General features: G+C 34.5%; 1 protein-coding gene across 5 annotated transcripts in view; it reads left to right on the forward strand.

Annotated features, from left to right (window-relative positions):
- Positions 1-18,234, forward strand: part of R3hdm1 (R3H domain containing 1) — a 95,704-nt gene that overhangs the window by 66,501 nt on the left and 10,969 nt on the right. For 4 of the 5 annotated variants that reach the window (XM_026387814.2, XM_026387821.2, XM_026387826.2 and 1 more), the window contains 2 exons: positions 776-927; positions 17,706-17,809. In XM_026387814.2, coding sequence (XP_026243599.1) covers positions 776-927; positions 17,706-17,809 — 256 coding nt within the window. Of the gene's footprint in view, positions 1-775; positions 928-14,795; positions 14,848-17,705; positions 17,810-18,234 lie in introns of all 5 variants that reach the window. The other variant, XR_003300668.2, reaches the window with a different exon arrangement.

Below are 18,234 nucleotides of genomic sequence, written 5' to 3' on the forward strand. Positions count from 1 at the left end.
TTGTCACAGGCTTTTATGTTGGCTTCGTTTAACAAAATCACTATAATATGGTATATTATAAATGAAGAAATTATGATGCCTGTGTGATTTCTGTTTTAGAAACTAGATAATGGAAATAGAGAATTGAAGAATCCATTATGTCCCTTTGGTTTCTTGTAAATAATATAGAAAACAAAGCATTGAAAGATTCACTTTTGGGGCTGGGGTTGTGGCTCAAGCAGTAGCGCACTCGCCTGGCATGCGTGCAGCCCGGGTTCGATCCTCAGCACCACATACAAGCAAAGATGTTGTGTCCGCCAAAAATTCAAAAAAATAAATATTAAAATTCTCTCTCTCTCCCTCTCTCTCTCTCTCTCTCTCTCACTCTATCTAAAAAAAAAAAAAAAAGAAAGATTCACTTTACTAGATCTTTTAGATATACTACCTTATAATAGAGATAAAACTCCTCCCTATGTTGGAGGCGGCATTTCTAGCTTTTTAGATAAAGGACTGAGGAGCCACTGTATCTTTGGCTACCAGTGTTAGGTTAAGTGATTGAGGAGGATGGACTTTTTAAATGGCAAGTTAGTTATGAATCTTGCAGGCAGCTTGGGAGTTTTAAGGTAGAGCTGCTACACAATAAAAATAGTACAGTACTGTGGCAAACTTAACAGAAAAAAAAAAAAGTGTTATGTTGGCTTAATCCTAACTGCTCACATTTTTAAAGTTTATGGAGACTATGAACATCTGCAAGATTTAAAAAATCTTTTTCCCTTTAAATTGTCTCAAATTTTAGGTTTCACTGCCTCAAGGTTCTCAAGGAATTGCGCATCAAACTTACCAACAGCCTGTTATGTTCCCTAATCAGTCTAATCAAGGATCAATAACCACAACAGGAATGCCAGTTTACTACAGTGTCATTCCACCTGGCCAACAAAATAATTTAAGGTGAGTATGACTAAGAAACCTAATCTTCTGGCTTCTCTTTATTTACCAAGATTATTGTCTATTGCTAGTTTTAAAGTTGACTAAATGACTAAAATCATTTTCCTGATGTAGATGAAACAAAGTATGATAGTCTGTTTTTCTAATATTTTTAAAACATAATCCATATAAGCTAAACATTCCATATAGAACCAGAATCAAATCTCTCTTGTACTGTGCCCTTTATTCATCCAAATGGAGTACTAGTTATTCATAGTCCTTGGCATTTTGAGCATTTATTTGTTAATGATTTATTTGTAGTAGTTTGGGAAGATTGTATTTCCCGTAGATAAACTTAGCTGCAAAATATCTTACTGAAATTTTTCAGGCTCTGGGATACTCTTTTTTCGTCAGTAGGAGGAAAGAGGCATGTAAGAAAAGTAAATGATAATAGGTCTGTATTTAAAAAGTCGTGAAATATTTCATCTGTTATTTAAACTTGGAAGATCAGAAGCTTCTCTGACAAGCCTAATGTGTGAAAAAATAGTAATCTTCCCTTTAATTGGGTACCTTTAGTCTGTTTTTCAAAATGTATTTTATTTACTCTAATAACATCCCCATGATGTTACCAGAGAGACAGCTGATCTCTTTTTAAGAATGGGAACCTAAGTTATAATCAATCATAAGAGATTGTTGCTACCCAGTTATAGTAACAGATGACATTTAGGGTGGAAATGGGACTGACATTCCTTATTTCACTGAAATCTACCTAGGAAAATAGGAACTTGTTCTAACCTTATTTGTTGTCAGGACCTCGCAGGAGTTCCACAGGAAGAACTCAAATTTTTCTTGTCTCTGTATCTTTGGCTACCAGTGTTAATTTGAGTGATTGAGGAGGATGGACTTTTTAAATGGCAAATTAGTTGTGAATCTTGCAGGCAGCTTGGGAGTTTTAAGGTAGAGCTGCTACAATAAAAATTTAGAAGTGTGTATTGGGTTAAATTTAACAATTGGGCTGGGGTTGTGGCTCAGTGGTAGAGTGCTTGCCTAGCATGTATGAGGCAATGGGTAGGATTCTCAGCATCACATATAAATAAATAAGGTTCATTGACAACTAAAAAAAATTTTTTTTTAAATTCATATTTATCCTATGACTTTAAATTCTATAAATAAGGAGAAAAGACTCAATCTGATCCCCTTATTCTAACATGTACAAATTTAAGTTCGGGATCTAGAATGCCAATTCAGTTTATAAAATGTCAATTAGAGGCAGAATTCTATAGTAAAGTAGATGAAATGAAGGGTTAGAAAGTTGGTAAATTGTCTGCTTGTTTGAACCAAGGTGTAACCTTTTATTTATCAGTGAAAGTAATTATCAGCAAAGTAAGTATCCCTATGTAGGGCAGAGGTTGAAAGAAATAGGTACACACTATTAATCCAGTGACTCACTTGAGACCAAAAGACACCTATTTCTCTAAGTTAATTCTGTAGGCATTTATGCTGGGAAGAGGGTCTTTTATGAGGGAAGAAGATAAGCTTACAGGAACCTAAAGGGGATAATTTAGGTTTTAAATTTTTGCCATTTGTTTATTTGTCAATCCCTTGAAACAAAAATGATTGTCTGTTCTTGACTTCTGAGGGAGTTTATCCTAAGTGTGAATAGACACAAGAGAGCATTCTGTACCCATCTCTACAGTCAGCCTAGTATCAGGCATAACAGCAGACTCCAAAAGTAGTCAAGTTAATACTGATGACTATACTTGGAAAAGAACAACAGGTTTAGTCCCTGGGCCTGCTTCTGCAAAGAAAATTAAACTGTGGAGAGCATCTGACTTGAAGAATATCCTAGAGCACAACAATAGAGAGATGAATGAGGTTCCCCAACAATCTCCAACTTGAATCTTGATAAAAAGTGTGGAATCCCTCACTAAAGTTTATGGCTATGACCCAAAATGAGGCAGACAAACTTCAAAGAAGCTAGCTACAAGCTGATAGTAGTGATTGTCATCATATAACAAACTGGCATTGATCTGTTCCACCTATAGATTATCAGTCTATGAAATGGAGTAGGTTGTACAGAAAGCAGGGAATATGCATTCTGTCAAACTTGTACCCAGGTACCATGTGGTAGTTACTTGTATGAAACTACTCATGTATGGAATTAATTAAGGATACCTTTGGGTGAAAAAAAAAAAACATTTCTGCTTCTGGAAAATATTTAATAGATAAATTGCTATAATATTTCAAATTTACTTGGAACCATCACTTAAAGTTCAACATGGCTATTTCTTATTGATCCAGTAATTAAATTACCATCTAGTGGCTAATGTAGAAGCCATTCCTTCATAAATCTATATTTAGTAGCTTATATAAATTATATTTTATCAGACATATTCCATTCTACTTACATGAAAAGAGGAAGTTGGTCCAAATACCCAAGTATGTGGAACAGGCCCCAGAATAGAAAGGAACTTGGTAAATCTATACTGAATGAACACATTCCTGTAATGTCAAAGGCTAGCTTGCACATATGTATATATACCTGAGGCAATTAATTATTGACCTTAATTATATTTTGTTTCTCTACCTCTATATATTTTTTAAGTTTTTCATTAGTGTTTTTAAATTATAAAAATATTAGTGGTGTTGACATAAATGAATGCAACGATGTATAAAAGGAAACTAATTATGCCTCACTCCACCATCATCCCCAGATCACCAGCATTCACAAGCTAGTCTGCATTCTGTTGCATTGGCCCTCCTGTCTATACAGTACATGCATAAATGCACACATATAGGAATTAGGTAGTAGATTTTAGTGAAATACAGATTGTCTTACATTTTTCCCATACCATATAAGTATTAGTCTAAAACATTCTGTTTTATTTCTAATTTCTTCACAATTATAATTTATTTAAATTAGATCATGTCATACAGATAGTTATTTGTTGGTGTTCTAACTTCCTTCTCTCTCTCCACCCCTGCCATCTGGAGCATCTCCCACATGGCATACATGCTAGGTAACTACGCCATGTTTCTCTCCTTGTTTATATCTTAAGTTTCTCCTTGAATTTAATCATACATTAACAAATATGGTGTGGAAACATAAGCAAGATTCATTAACACACAAATATGAAACTAAGTGTTTATGTATATATAATCTTACGTATAAAATGTCTACAACTTGGGCTGGGGCTGTAACTCAGTGGCAGAGCGCTTGCCTAGCATGCGTGAGACACTGGGTTCGATCCTCAGCACCACATAAAAATAAACAAATAAAATAAAGGCATTCAGTCCATCTACAACTACAAAAAAATTTTTTTTTTAATGTCTTCAACTTGGGTTTTTTTCCCCCTTAATATGGCCATCTTATGTCTGACATGTTAGAGAATTTTTATCCATTCATGTTTAGTATTACAGCTGATATGCTGAAGTTTTTGTTGTTTTTTTTTTTTTTTCTGCCAACCCTCATGTTTTTGTTTATTTCATCATAACTGTATCGTTTGATTGGTCAGTCTTCTGCCATTTTCTCAGATGTATGTCAGTATTCCTTGAGGCTCTTTATCATGGAATCTCAAATCTGATCCAGGCATGAGTTAATCTAAATAAGCTAATTTTTCATTATCAGAATCTTAGGCATTAATTGAGTGGCATGATGTGGTTAGAAAGAATATGGGCTTTGGAATCAGACACACCTGCCTTCAAGTTTATTTGACCTTAGTCTCTTTGTATCTTAGTTTTCTCATTTCTAAGATTAGAATAATACTTCAAAGGACTGATCTCAGAAATTACATGTCTAGTGACATGTCTAATGACTTTTCTTGCCATTAATTATCAATTTAACTGTTACATCTGTAGTGGAGTCACTGGAATGGGGAGTTGTTTTAATTTTTATTATTTATTTATTTTTTGTTTTTTTAAAGTCAGTCAGATCCTGGATCTAGAGGACTCCACTATGGAAAAGATTGTGGCAGGCAGCAAAAACAAGAATAGACAGGTGGGACTACATCCAACTAAAAAGTTTCTGCACAGCCAAGAAAACAGTTAACAGAGTGAAAAGACAGCCTACAAAATGAGAGAAAATATTTGCAAACTATGTTGTCTGACTAGGAGTTAATATCCAAAATATATAAGAATCTCTTGACAATTCAGTAGCAGAAAACTGGTTTGGGCTTTTGTGGGGTTTTGTTGTTGTTGTTGTTGCTGTTGTTGTTTTTAAGTAGTGCTGCAGATCAAATCAAGACCTCACACATGCCAGACAAGGCACTCTATCACTGAGCTATATTCCCAAGTTTTTTTTATAGATAAGCAAAGGATGGGGCAATGGCTGGGTATCTCAGTGATAGAAGACTTGCCTATCATGTACAAGGCCCTGGGTTTAATCTCCAGCACGACAAAAAAAAAAAAAAAAAAAAAAGAACTTAAATAGAAATTTATTCAGAGAAGATATAAAAATGGCCTCTAAGTGTAGGAAAGGATGTTCAGTATCACTAATCAGCCGGCTTGATGTCACATACCTGTAATCCCAGCTGCTCTGGAGGCTGAAGTGGGAGGATTACAAGTTCAAAGCTACCCTTAGCAATTTACTGAGGCCATAGGTAACTGTCTCAAAATAAAAAGGCTGGGGATGTGACTCAATGATTAAGTGCTCCTGGGTTCAATCTTCAGTACCAAGAAAAAAGAAAAGGCATATCAAAACCATAGCTATCACCTCACATTTACTAGAATAGTTATTATCAAAGCAGCAAAAGGTAGCTAGTACTGGCTAGGATGTAAAGAAAAGGGAACTCAGGCTGGGGTTGTGGCTCAGTGGTAGAGCGCTTGCCTAGCATGTGTGAGACCCTAGGTTCAATCCTCAGCACCGCATAAAAATAAATAAATAAAATAAATGTCTATCAACAACTAAAAAATAAAAAATGTGGGGGAGAACTCTTATATGCTATTGATGAGGAATATTAATTAGTACAGCCATTATGAAAAACAATATGGTGGTTCCTCAAAAAATTAAAAACAGAACCTCTCTATGATGCAGCAATCCCACATTCTTCTTTTTATCCAAAATAATTGAAATCAGTATCTACCTGAGGTATTTTTATTCCCAACTTCATTGTAGTGTTATTCACATCATATAACCAAGATGTAGAAACAACCTAAATGTCCACCCATGCATGAATAGATAAAGAAAATGTGGCATGGACATATTATGGAACATTATTCAGCCTAGGAAATCCTACAATGTGTATCACTATGAATGAATGAATGCTTGAGGACAGTGTGCTAAATGAAGTAAGCCATTCAGCAGAAGGATTAATACTGCCTATTTCCACTTGTATGTCTAAAATAATCAAAAGAAGAAGAAGAGAATAGAAGGGTAGTTTTCAGGAAAGAAGTGAGAAGAAAACAGGTAATCAAGATTTAATGAGCAGGGGCTGGAGATGTGGCATAAGTGGTAGCGCGCTTACCCAGCATGCGTGCGCGCACGCCCAAGTTCTATCCTCAGCACCACATACAAATAAAGATGTTATGTCCGCCGAAAACTAAAAAATAAATATTAAAAAATTCTCTCTCTCTCTCTCTCTCTCTCTCTCTCTCTCTCTCTCTCTCTCTCTCTCTTTAAAAAAAAATAAAAAATAAAGATTTAATGAGCAGATTTAAAGTTGTTCAAGATGAATAAGTTCTAGAGATCAGCTGTACAACATGCATATAGTTAAGTATTATATTATGCATTTAAATTTTGTTAAGAGGATAAATTTCTTGTTAAACATCTATATTATAGTGAAAAAAAGCTGTCAGGAATTTCTGACATCTCTTTTTATAGGTCACACGTCTTTAGTACTTACCTGGTTCTGAGCTCTGTTCCAGATTATTGGGTAACATGAAAATTCCCCCAAAGGCAAATATGAAATCTGGAAGAAAGCATATAATAGGATATCATTATTTGCTTAAAGCAGCAAATATTTTCATTTTGGGTATTATTCCCAATTAGACTAAACAGAGTAAGAGGTGAATCTCTTTACTGTGACATTTTCCCCCCCACTGATTTACCTTTGTTTTCTATATGACTTCAATTTATGTCATTCATTTCTGGTGTGCCAAATCAATACTTCTTCAAATTTATCTCTTTGTTTATCTCACTGAAAAGCCTGGGTTTTTTTTACAAGAGCTCTGAGCTAGGAATTAAAACTATATCATATTACTCTTCAGCAATACTTAAAGTATGTACAGTGGATCTTTTGTTGCCCTTATAATTGCCAATTTTGGCCTCTTTACTAAAATTTATTTTTAAGCCCAAAATCAGTATTTGCATCACTTTCTTGTATATTTATGGACACATTCAGAGTGACAAAAAATTTGAGTCATCATACAACATATTTCCAGCTGAAGTCAAACAAGGCACACTCCACCCCACCCTGCCTCCGTTCTCACATTGTAAACATTCATCTTTTTTACTGTCTTTTTAGTGCCATGTACACATTTTGTGCTCTTTGTGGTGATTTCACCACTCAAAATGACTGCCACGTAGAATGCTGAAGTTCTGTCTTGTGTTCGTAACCACAAAAAACTACTGTGTGTTGAAGCATGAATTATATCACTGTTATCCAACATATAATACATCTATAAAAAGGAAGAAGAAATTCACAGATGTATATGTGAGGTTCTTCTAAACAATGCTAAAGTCACATTCAAAATGCATCAGAAATTATGGCAAAAATGGAAAGGTGGCTAAGTTTGGGATTCATGAGATGATAGACTTATTTAGGAAAGGATAGCATTCAGCATTATTATAGACTGAGAGCCATATAAATTTACAATCACAGTTCCCAGGGTCAGGAAAACATATATTTCTCAATTAGTGTTTTGGGGTTTTTTTGTTTGTTTGTTTTGTTTTGTTTTTAGAGAGAGAATTTTTTAATATTTATTTTTTAGTTTTCAGTGGACACAACATCTTTATTTTACTTTTATGTGGTGCTGAGGATCGAACCCAGTGTCCCACACATGCTAGGCGAGCGCACTACTGTTTGAGCCACATCCCCAGCCCCTCAATTAGTGTTTTGTTATGAAGAAAAAACTCCTTATGGGCTGGGGATGTGGCTCAAGCGGTAGTGCGCTCGCCTGGCATGCGTGCGGCCCGGGTTCGATCCTCAGCACCACATACCAACTAAGATGTTGTGTCCGCCGGAAACTAAAAAAAATAAATAAATAAATATTTTAAAAAAAGAAAAAACTCCTTATAATTAATTGCAATAGGAAATATGTATTTATTAAGATGTTTTTAGGGCTGAGATTGTGGCTTAGGGGCAGAGTGCTTCCCTTGCATGTATGAGGCACTGGGTTCTATCCTCAGCATCACATAAAAATAAATAAATAAAGGTGTCCATCTACAACTAAAAATATTTTTAAAAAATAATGTTTTTAAATAAAAACAAGGTTGTATATTAATCATTTGATTTAATACCATGACCTGAGCCTTACAGAACCTAACTGAATTTCTTATAGGAACAATGGCTCATAATTTACTAAATCAGTGTACATACAACTTTATAGAGCATAATTGCTGCAAATAACATGAATTGGTTGAATTTGTACCTAACCCAGCATTAGATACTATAAAGATATACACATTGCTTTAACGATATTAGAGTTTATATTGTTACTGAGTTTTAATCATTTCCACTGTTAAAGTCTGCCAGATCTTATTAAAAAACGGTGTTCAAGTAAAGAACATAAAATTCAGTAAGTATAGCTTTTATCTTTTACAACACTGAAACTTTGCCTTTCTCTCTGTTACCAAAAACTTAATCCAGCAATAATTTACATGTTTAAGTATATTTAGCATGGAAGAAAGATAGGATATAATCTTGTCCTTGGGTAGCTACACATTTTCTTTCTTTTTTTTTTTTTTGAAAGCTAAATATGCATATGAAACAGAAAATAATGCAAAATTAATATAAGAAAGGGCTAAGTTGAAAGTAGTAAGGAACAACATTTATGCCCAGACACTAAGCATTTTGTTAACTGTGTGGTATAAAACATTAGAATTATAGTTTGGACCCTACCTGCCTAGTCAACATTTCTCCACCTGCAGTTTTATTCCTACAAAATTGGTACTTTTACTACAGAAAGCTTAGAAATGCAAATGGAACCTTTCTTCAAAATTTTCTCGCCCAGAGGTTTCACATTTCTAAAACCTGATTTACCACAGTGTCCTAAAAAGAATGAGTATGTGTTTATTTTTATTTTACATGTAGAAACTATGAAGCATAGAAAAAGATTAACCCAGAGGCCTGAACTCCTACTTTGTGAATTCTAGCTCTTCAGCTCAGTTATTCTTAATCTTGGCAGCATGTTAGGATGGCTTGTGGAGTTATTAAAATTTACCAGTTATATCCACCACCTTGCATTTTCTCAGTTAGTCTCACCTGATCTAAAGCCTGAATACCTTATTTTTGTAAGCCCCCCAGGTGATTCTAACAGACATTCAGAATTGAAATCCACTGAACCTACAGTAAGCAGCCCTCTATAGTCTTATTTCCATCTGTAATTCAGCTGTCCACAAGTAGCTAAAGCTCAGTGATATTTATGCATTTGTAGTAAAGACATAATGTCTCTGCCATTATTAGATATTCATCTGAAACCCAGTGTCCTAACAATACTGTATAAATGGCTACATTCCAACCAATATAATCTGTCTCTGTTAGATTAAAAGTATATCTTAAACTCAAAGCTATAGGGTCTGATCCAAACAGTTTTATGTTCTGGATACTAAATGGACTGAAATAACTTTTGCTCTATTATTAGGATACAAAAGTAAGATTCCTATAAGAACACCAATCAAGTCTTTGTTTTGAAAAATGTTTTACTTAGCTTTGGTTGCTTAGCAACCTTGTTTTCTTACAAAGGTTCCTTGTGCAGAAAAGGTATAATTTAAATTATTATTTTTGCTTTCAGTTATCACAGAGGAATCTTTGTATTTAGATTGGATTGTGTTTTTACATGTCAATAGGAGCGCTGAGCACAGCCCCATAAAAGTCACATGTCCAGTCACTTTCAGCAAGCAATGTACTAGTTAGGGTCATTTGTTTTACAACAACTCATTAAGGGACTTTTTTTTTTCTCAGTCTTTAGTATAAAGTGAAATTTATTTTGATACCTGCTGAGACCTCAAAACTGGCAAACAAGGGGCTGGGGCTATAGTTCATTTGGCAGAGTGCTTGCCTCGCATGCACAAGACCCTGGCTTCAATCCTTAGTACCACCAAAAAAAAAAAAAAAAAAGGCAAATAAGATATCTTCAAAATGCTCTCAGTTTTAGTGTCTTTTCCCCAATTTTACCTTTTATTTTCCCATTTTTATCTTGAAACTCAAAAGAATAATATATATTTGTCTTTGATCTCTAATCTCACAGCGCTAGCCTAACATATAGAGAATAACTTGAAAATAGACTAACCTTTATTTCTTAGAACTCTGTTAAAGAAAACACTTTATAGAATCTTTATGAAAAAGAAATCCTGCCTTTAAAACTTTTCCTGTTTTTCTCTCCAATGTGTTTTTCCTCATTTTTATATTCCTAATATTCCCCTAGTGCTTCCTTTGTCCTACTTCTGATACCTCTCTTGAATTCATTTTATTTCTAAGCTTCCAGTTTTGTATTTTGTTTGCTTCAGCTCTCCTTTGAAATAATTATTAACAATAAAATCTGTCAAACTGAATGAACCATATCTTCTGGTGAATTTCACCTCTGTTTGTTGTTTAAAAAAGGAAGTTTCTAACAACTAGCCTAGAGAAATAAAATGTAGTAAGGAATAAATTTCAGTTATGTAAGATGAATAAATTCTAGAGATGTACTGTACAACATTGTACCTAGAGGGTACAGTGGCTCAGTGGTAGAGCTCTTGCCGAACATGCTTGAGTCACTGGGTTGATCCCAGCACCACATAAAAATAAGCAAACTAGGGGCTGCAGTTGTAGCTCAAGTGGTAGAGTTCTGCCTAGCATGCATGAGGACCTAGGTTCAATCCTCAGCACCACATAAAAATAAAGATATTATGTCCACCTAAAACTAAAAACTAAACATTAAAAAAAACTTTAAAAATTAGCAAAATAAAGGTATTGTATCTATATACAACTAAAAAAATAAAAATTAAAAAAATGGTACCTAGAATGATGATACTATTTTCTACACTTGTAATCCCAGGGGTTCAGGAAGCTAAGGCAGGAGGATCGTGAGTTTAAAGCCAGCCTCAGCAAAAGCAAGGCGCTAAGCAACTCAGTGAGACCCTGTCTCTAAATGTGGCCCAGTGGTTGAGTACCCCTAAACTCAATCCCTGGCACCCTAATTTCCCCACCCTGACAAAAAAAATAAATGAATAAAACATTAGGGCTGGAGATAATATAGCTCAGTGTAAAGTGCATACTTAGTGCAAACAAGGTCCTGGACTCATTTCCCAGCACTGCAAAAGGAAAAAAAATAATAATAATAGTGTGTGTGTGGTGTTAACTGTTCTTATCACAATAATTTTTTTAACCACTCATTATGGTACTAGGGATTGAACCCAGAGCCTTGTATACCAGACAAGCACTCTACCACTAAGCTACTTCTCTAGCCCCCGCAAAAAAAATTTTTTTTTGGATGAACAAACCAGTATATACTACGTTGTACCTGTCTTGATAACCTACATATAATTTTGTAGCACTTACAGAATAGATGAAGAAATACATAATTATTGAATGAATAAAATAAAAAGTCACTTTGCTAAAACATTTTCTTTTCAAAACATTCACTTCCTTTTTAATGTAATTTTTAATAGATGTAATAGATGTATTTTTAGCAGAATTCATTAGTAAAGTTTTACTAACAAAAAACAATGTAGAGAAGGAGAGGAAGACAGTACTATATCTACTTCATTTTTATGAACTCACCAAAAATGAGAGAACAGTAGTATTTTGGATTTAAATTATACTATTTAAGTAATTACCTTTAAAGAAGAGGAAGGATAAGTGCCTTTTCATGCAAAAAAGCTGTTCAATTTTATGCATAAGTTTAAAGTACTTGTGATACTTCCTCAGCCTTTCAAATGAGTTTCTATTGATGAAAATATCCAAAGTATTTCTCCTGCACCTCTGTATTTTGTTTCTTAATTAAAACAGTCTTTTCTTTATTTGCCTTTTTGGGTCATTCTGATTATGGGAAAAAGCAAATCAACTATAACCTCAGCACCCAGAGATAATCACTGATAGGTTTAGTGTACTTCACTCAGTTTTCAGTGTACACATATATATGAACTTCAAGAGAAATTATTTTTATTGAGCATTTTATTTTCTAGGCTAGGTTGTAGCTCAGTTGATTAAATGCTGGCCTGCATGTATGAAGCCAAGTTCAGTCCCCAGCACTGCTAATGAGAAGAATGGATTCAATGGCAGATAATATTTCTTAATTGTTGTTCAAAGCCAGCATTCCCTGTCATCAAATGTTCATCTGTTAAACCATTCTTAGCTTTTAGGCCATACAGAAGAAGGCAGTCGGTCGGATGTCACCCACATGCCAGTTTGCCCACTCCTATACTAGATGATGGACAGCCAACAAAAACAGATCAAAGGGATATGGTCACCAGTAAAGGGATATATAAAAACCAACATAGAAAGAGATTTCAAAGATTGACAGTCAGATGTTGTTGGGGGGAAGATCATTAAGGGGAAAAAAATGAATATGACCACATGATGTCATTTGTAATTTTTGAGATAGTATGTAAAAAGTAAAGGACTCTTAAGAAGAAAATAACAAATTAGACAGCTCCTCGAGTCTATGGGTAAAAGATTATAATTACTGCCAGACATGGTAGCCCATGCCTATAATCTTAGCAACTTGGGAGGCTGAGACAGGAGGTTCACAAGTTGAAGGCCAGCCTGAGCAACTTAACAAAACCCTGTCTCAAAATAAGTACTAAAAAGACTGGGAATGCAGCTGAGTGGTAAAGCACCCTCTGAATAGGAGTGAGGCAGGGGGAGGACTATTTTGAAAAATAGAAGAAAAAATTTATTCATAAAGTATGTAATGGGATAATGAAAAGCATTTTTAAAAAAAATAGGAAAAAAGAACTCTCTAAATCATCATTTTCTACTGTTGAATTCTTCAATTTAGGATTTTATAGCTTCTATCACTCAAGTAAATTTTAAGCTTTTCTAAATTTTTTTTAATCCACAGTGACTTTCCTTTACTGCCCATGAGTTTGAATGACTATTCACAAACTTGCCCTTCGTTAGATATTTCTTCAGGCCACAGGTAACCTAAATAACAAGCAGTCCCCTGAGATAATTCAGCCTACTTTAGGAAGTAGAAGGGGGTCTATGTCGGAAGTTTCTCTCTGGCATTTCCTGAGAATGTTTTATTTTGTGAATAATTTCTGGGGCATGGTAGGTGACTGTTTTCTCTATCTTATTTGGAGTCAGTGATATTATGAGATATGTTGAAGGATACCTACATCCTCCTGTCCTCTGTTTTGAGACAAAGTTGAGTAATAGGAACTGGATTTATCCTTCTACCTAACTAAAATGCCAAAATAGTATATGAAACAGTGGTTTTCAGGCATTTACTATTAGGCAGTGAAGGACACAAACAGAAAAAGAAACAAAAGAATTGTCTTATGTTTGGTCCCTGCTCACTACCTATACAGTAATTTCTCAGTTACAGCTCAAAGAAGGGGAACCCATGCAGACAGTCTTTCTAAATTAGGGGATGAAGTTGGGACTTCAAGGAAGCCAAATGGCTGGAGTTTACAGGGCAGAGGAATAGAAGAGAGCTACAGAGAGATTTTTGGAGACTCACAGAGGGACCCTCTTCAGACTTAGTTGAGTACCTGCACACATAAGTGCACAAAACCTACCCGGTGCCAAGAAAAGAAGCACTCAAAAGGATCACCAGGGCAGGAATAGTTTGTATTCCTATTAGTCAGAGTCAAAAACCTCATAACACACAACACAAGTAGGATACTTAAAAGGTGGTGGTGGGAAATTAGTCCTAGATTAAAAACTGCCCTGGTTGTGCCTTAAAAGCATAAAAGAAAAATCTGAAAGGATTAAATCTTTTTCATGTAATTTAACTGTAGTCCAGAACAAAACTAAAATATTGTTATAAAATATAAGAGTGTCCAACACCCAGCAAGGTTAAATTCCCAAAGCCTGGCATCCATTGGGAAAGCACCAAGAATGAGAGGGCTCAGTGGTACAGTACCCCTGGGTTCAATCCCCAGTGTAAAAAAAAAGAAAACACTTTAAAAGCCATGGTGGGCGGCTGCAGGTATTGAGGGAATATATTACATATGGAAGAACAAAGATAATAATGTCAGCAGACTTCTAGTTAGAAACAATACAAGCAATCTAAGCCAGAAGACAATGGAGCAGTAGTACCTTCATTTGAAATAGTGAAGAAAAGTGAAAAAAAAAAAAAAACTAGCATTCTGAACTAGTATGAATGTTTTTCAGAAACAAAGGTAAAATACTTTCAAGCACACAAAAACTGAAAGAACTAACTAATCACCAGCCAACTTATACTGCAAGAAATATTAAAGGAAGTTTTAAGAGGAAGACAATTCCAAATAGAAATTAGCTATATAATCAAAGTATCTGATAAAGGACTTCTGTGGAGAATATATCAAGAATTCTCAAAACCAGGGGCTGGGATTGTGGCCCAGTGGTAGAGCATTTGCCTAGCATGTGTAAGGCACTAGGTTCGATATTCAGCACATAAAAATAAATACATAAAATAAAGGCATTGTGTCCATTCGTAACTAAAAAATAATTTTAAAAAAAGAATTCTCAAAACTTAATAATACTTTGGAAAACAGTTTAAAAAGTTAAATATATACCTGCTACCTGATCCAACTATTCCACTTTTAGGTATTTAACAAGACAAATGGATACTGGAAACAACCCAAACATCCAACAACAGGTGAATGGATAAACAAATTATATTTGTTACATTTATCAGTAGAATGTTCTTTATAATAAGAATTAAGCTGGGCATAGTGTCCCACGCCTTTAATCCCAGTAGCTCCGGAAGCTAAGGCAGGAGTGCAAAGCCAACCTCAGCAACTCAGTGAGACCCTTGTCTCTAAATAAAATACAAAATAGGGCTGGGAATATGTCCCAGTAGTCGAATGCCCCTGAGTTCAATCCCCTGTACCAAAAAAATAAGAATTATCTACTGATAAGAACAAAATGGATGAATGAATCCCACAAGACAGATTTTTTAAAAAGATAATATGGATACCAGTTTTTTCCATTTATTTAAAAAGGATAGAAAATGCAATTTAATCACTGGTGAAAGCAAACAGATCAGTGATTGCCTGGTGCCAGGGGCCTGGGAAGAGTCAATGGGGGAAAAGGGACAGTGGGATTACCAATGAACAAAATTTTCAGGGTTGGTGATTTATCAGATTGCACACTTTATTTGCAGTTTTGCGCACACACACACACACACACACACACATATAAAAAAATGTTTTACACTAACTAAAATGAAAACCTACTGAAGCACTAAACTGAAATAGTAGTCTATAATTTAGTAATATGGATTATATTGTTCACCTCGGTGACCTGAATATTCTCTTCTCTTTTCTGGGTGGTTTCCTGTCACCCCATATGTCTCAAACTTGAGTAAGCCATATTAGCATGTTCCTAGAGAACAAAATCAGAGTAAGGGACTCTGCACTGGCCCAACAGAGCTGTTTACATGGTTTGGGGGGAAAAAAAAAAAAAACTAAAAAACACCTTTTACCCAGTGAGAACTGTCTGTTTTCCTCAGTATGAGCACATTCTCAGACTCTCAAGCTGTATTATTTCCATTGGTAGCTAATACTCATATATTCCAATCATAATATTATCAAATTCAGAAAATACTGTTTTCATATTCAGTACCCAAATCACTTTGTATAAAATTCTTCCTTTACATTTCTTTTTCCCTTTTATTGAACTGTACTGAGCGATTCTCACTTTAACAAAAAAAAAAAGAGAGAGAGAAGCAAATTTTTTAAAAATTTTTTTATTTTTTAGTTGTAGTTGGACACAATACCTTTATTTTATTTATTTATTTTTATATGGTGCTGAGGATTGAACCTAGGGCCTCACATGTGCTAGGTGAACACTGTACTGCTGAGCCACAACCCCAGCTCCAAGCAAAATTTTTTAATTCATATTAATTGGGGAATTGTCCACCTGGCCTGAATTACACAATTCTTTATTAATCTTTTATTATGGACTTTATTTTATGTATGGTGCTAAGGATTGAACATAGGGCCTTAGAAATGTTAAGCATATGATTTACCACTTAGCTATACCCCTCAACCTCTGGACATTTTTAAACATATATAAATATGAACAGGGGTTGGAAAGTCAACGGGGATATAGCTGAGTGGTAGAGCACTTGGCTAGTATGTGTGAGGTATATGTGTGAGGTCCTGGTTCAATCCCCAGCACCACCTAAATAAATAAACAAAAAAGAATGAAAGTGTACTGACCTCCCCCCCCAGCTGCTAACAGTTTCAACAGTTATCAACTAATGACTAATCTATTTTTATTTAAATCTTTATCTCTCCCTCCCATATTATTGTGAAATAAATTCCAAGTATCCTATTATTTCATTCATAAGTATTTCAGTATAGGTATCCCTAAATATACTATGACACATCCTAAAACATTTTGCAGTTAATATCTTATTTAAATCAAACATATCCCTTAAGTATTGCTTGTGTTCTTAAACATTTGTCTTAGAGTTTCCATAACCTCAATCTGACTGGTTGCATCATCATGGTGTCATTTGAAATGTCTCCCTATATTCTGTGTATTTCATTCATAGAGGGATCTAAAATAGAATTTTTAATTCAATTACATGAGATACAAGTACAAAAAATATCTCAGTTGGTTAAGAAATAATGTTTTTGCCAGGCAGTGGCATCCATTTCTAATCCCAGCAATTTAGTAAAACCTAGTCTCAAAAAAATAAAAAGGACTGGGAATATGACTCAATGATAAAATGCACCTAGATTCAATCGCTAGTATTGCAAAAGTATATGCTGCTTTATTAAATAAAAACTCCCTTAGTAAAAAGAGAAGACTGAAAAAAAGATATAGCTAATGGGGATTTAGATATATATTGTTTCCTGATAATTTGCAAATTATATACTATTCTATAACTTTAAATTACTATCCTGAAAGAATTTGCTGAAAAGAGGAAACTGTATAGAGACATATTATGACAAACCTTATTTATTTGAGTCTCAAAGACTGGCTGTTCAAAAGTATAGCCAAATTTAATGGTTTTATACTAATTGCATTTTATTATTTTTAGTATTTATGTTAGAATACATTAGAACATGTTCTGTTGCTTCCATTATTCTTGGTTCATTTTCCAAGAAATAAAATAACTTTTGAGTCTGAATAGTGTTAAATTGCATATTCTCTTTTAAGTTACTCAGTGAGATCCAAATACATTATTTTTTAAAGTTTATTAAAGTTTACTGTTTTTAAAATAATTATTTGAACAATACAAAAGACATTTAGAATAATTTTTATAAAGCTATAAGAGTAATAGATTTAGGAGTTGGATATTTTTAAATCAGTACCATAAGCATACAGTAATATTTATTCAAAAAAGTAATTATAATTTACAGTGAAAAGATTAAAATTGGGTTTGACTTATTACCTACCAATTTGAAAATATTTTTAGTTGGATTGTTTATTCAAAGACTCTTCAGTCATCATCTTGTCATTGTGTTTTGTTTTTGTGTTTGGTTCTCCCCCCATCCCTAGCTCTTCAGTAGGCTACTTACAACATCCAGGATCAGAACAAGTACAGTTTCCTCAAACTACTTCACCATGCAGTTCCCAGCAGCTTCAAGGCCACCAGTGTACAGGTATGAATAGATTACTGAAAAAAGCAGGTAATAGTTTGTCTGTTTGAGAAATAGTTCAATTAATATCCTTTGGTATTTCTACAAAAATGTTCTCAACTTGTGCTTGGATATAGTCTGGATGTTTGAGTGCCATGCTGAATCAAACTTACGGCATGTATTCCACGCCTTCCTTTATGACCCCTGCTATCACTCTGCTATCCTGATTGACATTCTCCAGGATCCTTTCCTAGGCCCTCTTCTCATTACTTTCCAAGCTCTCCTTAGATAATCTAACCAGCCCTGAGACTCAAAGGTGTCTGCTTTTTGCTGACAATTCACAAATCTTATTTCTGCTAAGATCATGTAGCCAGCTGCCTACTGAACATCCTACCCAGGTATGTCAAAGACACATTAGACTCAGTATTTTCTTCTTTTTACATACTTTA

Source organism: Urocitellus parryii, chromosome 1 (genome assembly GCF_045843805.1).
Source record: "Urocitellus parryii isolate mUroPar1 chromosome 1, mUroPar1.hap1, whole genome shotgun sequence".
Taxonomy (NCBI): domain Eukaryota; kingdom Metazoa; phylum Chordata; class Mammalia; order Rodentia; family Sciuridae; genus Urocitellus; species Urocitellus parryii.